We start from the raw sequence: 8,624 nt of genomic DNA, 5'->3' as shown, positions 1-8,624 counted from the left end.
AAATCACAAGAAAGTTGTGAGATTCAATTTTCCGGCATAGGTTTGTTGAAACAATCTTGATAGGAGCACGATTTTATGCAGTAGACACCAATAGCAAAGGTGTTAAATATCTCAAATAAGTGTCAACCATGATACCACTATACTTAATTGGTTTTGTATGCAGACATTTATCACTTGTAAACAAATTGACAAATAATAATATAGAGCATATTATGTTTGATCTAATTTTTATCAGTTGAATGATATTTCACATCCTACAAAATATAAACTAGTGGTGACGATGATAGTAGATAATGATAGACAAGTCAACCAATGATCGTGGCATATCATAACTAAGCATGCTTGTAAGGAAATAAACAAGTTTGAGATCACGTTCAACAAAGAAATCAAGAGGATAATGCAATCATACATATGAAAAGAATGCAAACAGAATGAATAAAAATCCAACCTTAATCTTTTGAGATATCCATAGGTCAACATATTAGTAAAGCTTATTTCTAGAAGCATTTTGTTTGCTCATGGACCGCACACTCTCAGAAACAAGTTCTTGTGTTGTTCCTTCGACAATCACATGGGTTAAATTGTTGCACATAATTATGCTAGCCTTAATTTATGAATATGCTATATTGTACCCAATTACCATGGTCAATTTTGTATATGTCAATCTAAAAAATGATGGTTAACCAATTAGTAAGTTTAATTAACAATCTTTATATGAAAAGTTAACAACATATGTCTAAAACTAAAATTTAAGTTACATATGAACCTAAAACATTAATAGCCTCAAAAAGTTATATATGAATTGAGTTCTCTACTGACATCATCATTCACACCATTTCTCTTAAAAAACTAAGACAAATATAAAAATTCGATCATGTTGAATATAAAGTTTCAAAATCATTTTTTCTTAAATCATGTGAGTATAACACATTGTCCAACATTCAATTTATGCACTTACACAACCTAAAAGGACATGTAGATTCTTAGACCAAACTAAAACTAGCAGTCCCAACAAATTAGGTGTTTAACAAAAATGAAGATGAAAAATTTGCGTCAAGTTAACACTTGACAACAATGTGATGTGAAGGATAAAATCCAAGCATAAAGAACTTGTTGACCATTGATCGCTAAGGATCCAACACTTAATTAATAAGACTTAGTAGTCCCAACAAACTAGGTGTTTAACAAATATGAAGATGAAAGTTTTTCATCAAGTTAACACTTAACAAACAATGTGATGTGAAGGATAAAATCCAAGCATTCAGAAAAAGCATTAAGAACTTGTTGACCATTGATCACTAGGGACCAAAAACATAAGTAATAAGACTCTAATCATCACTATCTTGCGATATGAAACAAACCTACTACCAATGACCTTTTTATACTAATAATCTAGATCAAACACAAATGTAGCACAACTAACACAATTTGAACCTAAAAACACTCTTAATAAAGAAGAGGAAAGGAATGCTTTGGGTGCATCATGTGACATGATTAAGACAATAAAGATAAACTTATGCATTATAGTAATCACAAATCGTATACATCTTGTTAACCATGTACAAAATAATTTTAACCATCCTGGTTAGCATAGTTAACCCAATGACAATATTAGTCTACAAAATAATATCATGACATCAGTAACCATTTGCAATAAGAGAATTAACCATGGTATATATTTTAAATGTATTAGCTCTATATAATGTGTAGTTAACCGCTGACATCGATAAAATTAACAACTTTCAAATATTGTAAAGCATTAAGCATCATGTCCATATCCTTCATGTTAATGATACAGGGCGCATGTATGACTTAAGAAGCAGTACAATTATATATAGGCACTTGTTCATCATACCAAAATACAAATAACGCACACACAAAGTAAAATATGAAATTTCAACATGCATGTAATGAACCTAAACTATTTTTGGATTCTATAAAATAATAATTCTCGAATCCTAACTCAAGCATGGCAAAGACATTGATTGGGAATCACACTCAAACATATGGGCAAACTTTTGGATTCTCTCTCAATACTCAAAAACCTTGAACTTTCATCACAATAACTCATAATCTAGATATGTGTGAACCCAAACAACTAAAGAAGCATGCAAACACAACTATCACAAGCACAACAACCATCATCTCATAAGAAAAAAATTAATACCTAAAGTATTGAGATTTCTATATAAATACTTGGGTTACACATAGGTATTTATACAAAAATCACTTATGTCAAGTCGCACAATAAAAACTACGGAGTTAACTACTCTAACGAATAGTGTTAACCATTTATCAGTAAAATTACACTTAACTATATACCTAATAGAGTTAACCACTAATCACACATGAGTTAACCCTTTGAATTACTCTGCAACAGTTTCATAGAGAAAAGAAAGGCATACCTTCAAGTCATGAGAGAAATGCAACCGCAACAATAGTTTCAGGTGAAGTACCTCCGACGACTAACGTTGGACAATGTTCAGATCAGGTGCGACGATGGTTTATACAACATGTGACTAGGAGAACGAAATTCAGCTACAACATCAGCTTTAGGTGGACCACCTCCGATGACTAATGTTGACAAGGTTTCAATAGGGTGTGATGAGTTCAAACAAAGTGGGACAAAACAAGGATTTCATATCTCCTAATCCTTCACATTGTATCACTCAGAGTTGGGAGTGGTGAAATCAATGCACAATGAAGATGGAGGAACGACTTGGGTGAACGCATAATGGAGATGAAAGAACGATGAACACACATAAAGGAGAGAGAGGCAAAGAAAGAGAAGTTGTACCCTAAACTACTCAATTCTCCCTTTTCAATTGAAAATTTTCTTTTTACTTTTTCTTTTTCTTTTATTAAATATAAAATAATATAATGATATATTTTATTCCACATAGGCAATGATCGGATGAATAGTGATTACTGTAGAGCGGTACGTGTATCACTACTCTAAAAATGATCAAATGTTAAAAATAGGTAGCAAATTTTGCAAGAAAAAACATTTTGGCAAAATTATAAAAAAAAATATGGTGATATCCTTAAACCAACTCAAAATTCGATTGGACCATCCAATTTGACGGGAAATCAGTCACGTGTCTCATCCGACGCTTCCTAAAAGCTGGTGTATCCTTAAACCAACTCAAAACAGTTGAATTGATCAAAAAACCTAGTGGATTGACCGATTTAGCTTAAAATTGTTTTTTTTTTTAATTCAAAACAACGTCATTTTTTTATTGAAAAAATATTATAATTTATGACACTTTTTGAGTGAATTTTATTTTTTATTATCATAAATTATGCGTATTATGTTATTTGTTGTTCAATATTATCATGATATTATATTACAATATTTTAAAAATATTTTATTAACATCAGTTCGATTCAAACTTAATCCCAATTAAACTATTGACTTTTAATCTGGTATCTTGATCTGGATCACAGTTACTATAACATTGTATTTTTTTTTTTACCACATAAAAAATATGACATAGAAACAGTGGGTTCCTCCTGTACCAAAATAGAAACAAACAGTGAGTTTTTTTTAAAAGAAATCCGTGGGTTTGACCAACATCTATGTTAGGCGTTAAAGAATAAATACTTTGACTTAAATTTATTTTTCAGTTTTATTTATTGATATGTGCCTTCAAAAAGACATGCTGGCAACATTTGATAATTAATTAGGGTAGCTGATTCAAACTAATTAAAAACATATATAAAAGATTAAAATTAGACCTTAATTATTAATCTACATTAACTCAAGGGAAAAAAGGTCAGAGTAGATTTTATTTCACATTAATTAACGATATTAACTTTTTTTTAAAAAGAAATTTCTTTATGACATGCCGATAATAATTAGTAGATGGAAATTGTTTGAAACATATATTAAAGATTTTTGCGTCATAACGTACCAGTAATAATTTTAAAATTTTTTATTGGATATTTTTTCCTTAATTACTTCTCTTTCATTATTAATGATGCTAGTATATTAAATAGAACCCCACACATTTGCTTCCTTCACAAAACACAAATCACTTTAATCAACTCTCCAAGTCTTAATCTTTCAAAGAGAATTCAACAAAAATAAGAGAAATTTCTCTATCGTGAAATATGCAAAGCCTAATCACTTGTGTTTTGATTATTGCTTTTATTTCACCATGTTTATGTCATAGGTGGAATGTTGGAACCCAAAACACAATTTATAATGTGATAGATTTTGGTGCCGTGGGAGATGGCAAAACAGACGATACACAAGTACGTGTGTTTATGTTTTGTTATTTCTAATTCTAAGGCTTAATTGTACATTTCTTTTTTCTACTATTGTTATTTTTTATTCTTTTTGACAATTTGTTTTTTTACCTATTTTTATTGTATAATATGACCTATTTAATTATTAACTCCACATCTAATATTTAACAAAAATGTTAATGAAAATGAAACATTTAACGGCACATTCACATTAACACTCTATTACTTTGTCAGTATTTTTGTTAAGTATTGTATGTCAAGTTAACAAATTGATCAAAATTATATTATTTAGCATTTAACAAGACATTTCTATTTTGAATTGATGGTAGGCATTTTTAAAAGCATGGCAAAGCATGTGTGAAGCACAAGGGACATCAACTCTATTAATACCACCAAACAAAGTATTCTTGGTGACGAGCATGTTACTAAAGGTCCTTGCGTCGCCCCAAGTGTTCAAATTCAGGTATTTCTAATATCATATCCAACTGCATACCATCAAACTATTATTTCTTTTTTGTTTTATTAAGCTTTTGGTACTCTAAAATTTTATGATCTTTTAATGTTATTTTTATTTTTGAATATTTTAAATAAGGCTCTCATAAAATATATTTCGTTATTAATTTTCATTTTTTCTTAAATTCCATTTTAATTTACTTTTGAATTTATTTAAATGTCAAAAAATTCTCATTTAATCCGTATAAATGTTACAAGTTTTCTCTTAATCTGTAGACTGGGATATAAAAAAATATAAAAAAATTATAATATTTACAAATTACATATATTAAAAAGTAAGTGAAATACTACTTAACAAAAAAAGAGTAACCCAATTATTAATAGATATTCTATGATAAAATATTTTTTTTAAAAAAAACTATTCAAAATAAAGTAAGTGATAAAGTGATAATTATAAGGTTTTAAAGAATAAAACTTAATAGAGTCATTCATTAGAATCTTTCTGGCATGTTCAAAATAAATATCCAATACTGAATCATTAAATGGAAAAAATAAACAATTTTCTTTTTCTGTTTTTTTTCATTAAGAAAAACTAAAAAATGTTAAATATATTTAGATGAATAAATCAAAAAGGTGTTGAGTCATAATATATAGACTATTGTACTAAAGTTAATTTGGGTTTCTCCTATTTGTATATCTTGGCCTTCTGGAATCCTTTTAATAATTGAAAAAAAGTCCTTGCAATATGACTTTGTATTTTCTCATTATTTGTTTAATTTTCCTCCACTCTTCTTGTAGCTTCAAGGGGTAATAGTTGCACCTACCAAGGATGCATGGGTGGAAGGTAATCTGAATACTTTGATTATGATCTCAAATGTAAACGGTCTCACAATTGATGGAAGTGGTGGATTAATCGATGGCTACGGTTCTGCTTGGTGGGCATGCAAATCTTGTCCACGACCATCGGTTTGACTACTCTAAGCTCTATTTTCCCATAGTTTGTTTTTTTATATTGATATTGATATAAAAATTCAAATTAATCATTATTACTTTAGCATTTTTTAATTTCTACTTTTTAATTTTTTACTACCTCAATCTACGTCAATAATGCACTTAGGTACAAGTTAGTATATTCTTCAAATGCAGGTTCTTATTATCAATTCCTGCAATTCTGTTAGTGTTACTAATCATATACTAATTTATTCTCAACACCAATTGACTGAATTTTTCATGTGGATGATGCAGGTTCTTATTATCAATTCCTGCAATTCTGTTAGTGTTACTAATCTGAACATGATTAATAGTCCAAAATCTCACATACACGTAAATGGTTGTGAGGGTGCCACATTTTCTCATATTAATATTAGTGCTCCCGGTGATAGTCCTAACACTGATGGATTTGACATTTCTACTTCCAAAAATATCATGATCGAAGATTCAACTATAGCCACCGGTAAATTAAACAAAGTTTTCATCTAATGAAAATATATATAGTATCAAATTTCAAATTAATGTTTTAAAATGATTACTATATGTGCAATTTTAACTTACATTGTCTTTCTACTTAAACAGGTGATGATTGTATTGCCATCAGTGGTGGCTCCTCCTACATCAATGTTACTGGGATTGCTTGTGGACCAGGCCATGGAATAAGGTTTATATAAATTACGTTTTAATTTATTTAATATATTTGGGAGTGATATCCTTCAACCTAACGCACTTATTAATATGAAAATAACAATTAAATATTTGATGGAATTATATCACACACTTGCACATGTCATAAAACTATAAAATGATTCCTTGATTAAATTAATATCTTTTGTTATATCCAATTTGTAACTATAACAAATCTCATCAATTAACATGAATGAATTAATCAGCATTGGCAGCCTCGGTAAAAAGTTTGATACAGTCCAAGAAGTTTATGTACGAAATTGCAGCTTCATAAGAACTACAAATGGAGCAAGAATCAAGACATTTCCAGTAAGCAAAATATATACGAGTGACAACGTATTTGCTTCCTATAACTATTTTGCTATAATTATATATTTTGTACCCTTTTCTTAAACAATGTAGTTATATAAAAGACCATCATTATACATTGGATATATATATATATATATATATATATATATATATATATATATATATATTCTTTTAAATCCTGGAACATTGATTTAGAGGTGTAAGGAAATATTCATATGCATAGAAAAAAATTATTCCCAATATGTCTTACCACTTGAAAGGAATATTTTATTCATTGTATTTTTTTTTTTTTATAGAATGGAATGGGTTATGCGAAACAAATTACTTTTGAGGATATCACCTTAGAACAAACTCGCAACCCAATAATTATAGATCAAGAATATCGTGATTTAACGGTATTCACTTAACTATACATTGATATTATATCCCGTTATTCCAACTTGTTTATTTTGTCTATTGTCTATTAAAGTTGTATTTTTGGAATAATTAGAATCAAGCAGTTGAAGTCAGTGATGTGACATACAGAGGAATTCATGGAACATCTCTAGATGGAAGAGCTATTACCTTAGATTGCGGCGAGTCTGGTTGTTATGGAATTGTATTGGATCAAATCAACATTGTCTCTTGTTTAACAGGAAAGTCTGCTTCGTGTTTTTGCAATAATGCTCATGGAACAGCTACAGCTACAAATCCAAATTGTACTTGCTTATTACCATGAAATCCTTGTTACCCACTCAAACATATCTATAAGTGAAATAATGAGTATTATCATATTACTTTTTCAATAAAATATTAATGTGAACACTCATTTTTAGGTTTTTTATTTGCTCCTCTTTTATTTAATTTATTATATGTTTTTATTTTTATAGAATGGAATTTGCCAAAGTAATATATATAAATAACTACATTTAATGTTATACATAACATTTAATTACTTGACAGTATACAAATATTCCATAAAAAATTATTTTTTTAAAATTATGTAAAATGATAAGGAACGCCATTTCTTAGAAATTGTTCTAAATGAAATTATTTACGTTCAAATAAATTTTTCCTTTTACAAATTTTTGTGTGACAATTTTTGGCAGAAAAAGAGAAAAGAAGTTTATTCTTGAAAATTTCACAAATAGAGTTTCTCTTTCACATTAGAAGTTTTTGTACGGCACACAAATATAAGAATCAGTGCGACCTGCACCCGGGTGTTTGGAATTGTCGTTTGTTGCTACAGAACACAACTTGCCAAATGCCAAAAGGAAAGAGAAACATAAGTATACACTAAAATCCACACACAAGAGTTCCAATAACTCAAGAAAATTAGTAACACATTGTGAAAAATAAACACCACGGAAAGTATCACTTTAACTAAGTATCACTTTAATTTTTTAATTTTTAATGTAATATTAATATTAAAATCAATTCTATAAATTATTTTTCTTTTTTATTATTAGTTCTTCGGTATAAAATAATTTAAGACGATATTTATTTTGAGATGGAATAACTAGTTTTTCAGTAATGTTTGATTGAAAAAGAGAGGAGAAGAGAGTAAAAGGGAGGAGAGAATTTTTACAATTTTCTCTTATGTGATTTGGAGATTTGGAAAGAAAGGGAAAATTTGTTTAAGTGGCACCATAAAGTTACAAAAGTAATTATTCAATAATATAAAGTACTTTCACGGAACTATAAAATACATAATACTACAAGTACTTCCGCGGAATAAACTCAAGCACTTTGTCAAGAGAAAGTCGAGAAGTCAATCTTCTGTAGAACCTAGATATTATTGCACTGTCAAATAATATTAAGAAATGATTACATAGGATATGAAATTTAATATTCCCAGGCTCGTCATTATGACAAATAAACAACAAGGAAAATATATAGGTGATTTAAAATTCATATATAGACAAATGACAACTACTTCACCAAAAACAGAT

The 8,624-nt window shown here is 28.7% G+C and overlaps 1 protein-coding gene across 1 annotated transcript; it reads left to right on the top strand.

The window, feature by feature from the left end:
* Positions 1 to 4,113: 4,113 nt before the first annotated feature.
* Positions 4,114 to 7,411, top strand: LOC100820332 (probable polygalacturonase At3g15720). Its single transcript, XM_026127839.2, is given in 9 exon segments — positions 4,114 to 4,257; positions 4,581 to 4,674; positions 4,677 to 4,714; positions 5,503 to 5,670; positions 5,950 to 6,157; positions 6,277 to 6,358; positions 6,588 to 6,690; positions 6,990 to 7,088; positions 7,184 to 7,411. Coding segments are annotated over 9 exon segments (1,164 nt in total).
* Positions 7,412 to 8,624: the final 1,213 nt, after the last annotated feature.

This window comes from Glycine max, unplaced genomic scaffold (assembly GCF_000004515.6).
Source record: "Glycine max cultivar Williams 82 unplaced genomic scaffold, Glycine_max_v4.0 scaffold_145, whole genome shotgun sequence".
Lineage (NCBI taxonomy): Eukaryota > Viridiplantae > Streptophyta > Magnoliopsida > Fabales > Fabaceae > Glycine > Glycine max.
The sequence above is the reverse complement of the archived record's forward strand: the minus strand, read 5'-3'. Positions and strand labels throughout refer to the sequence as shown.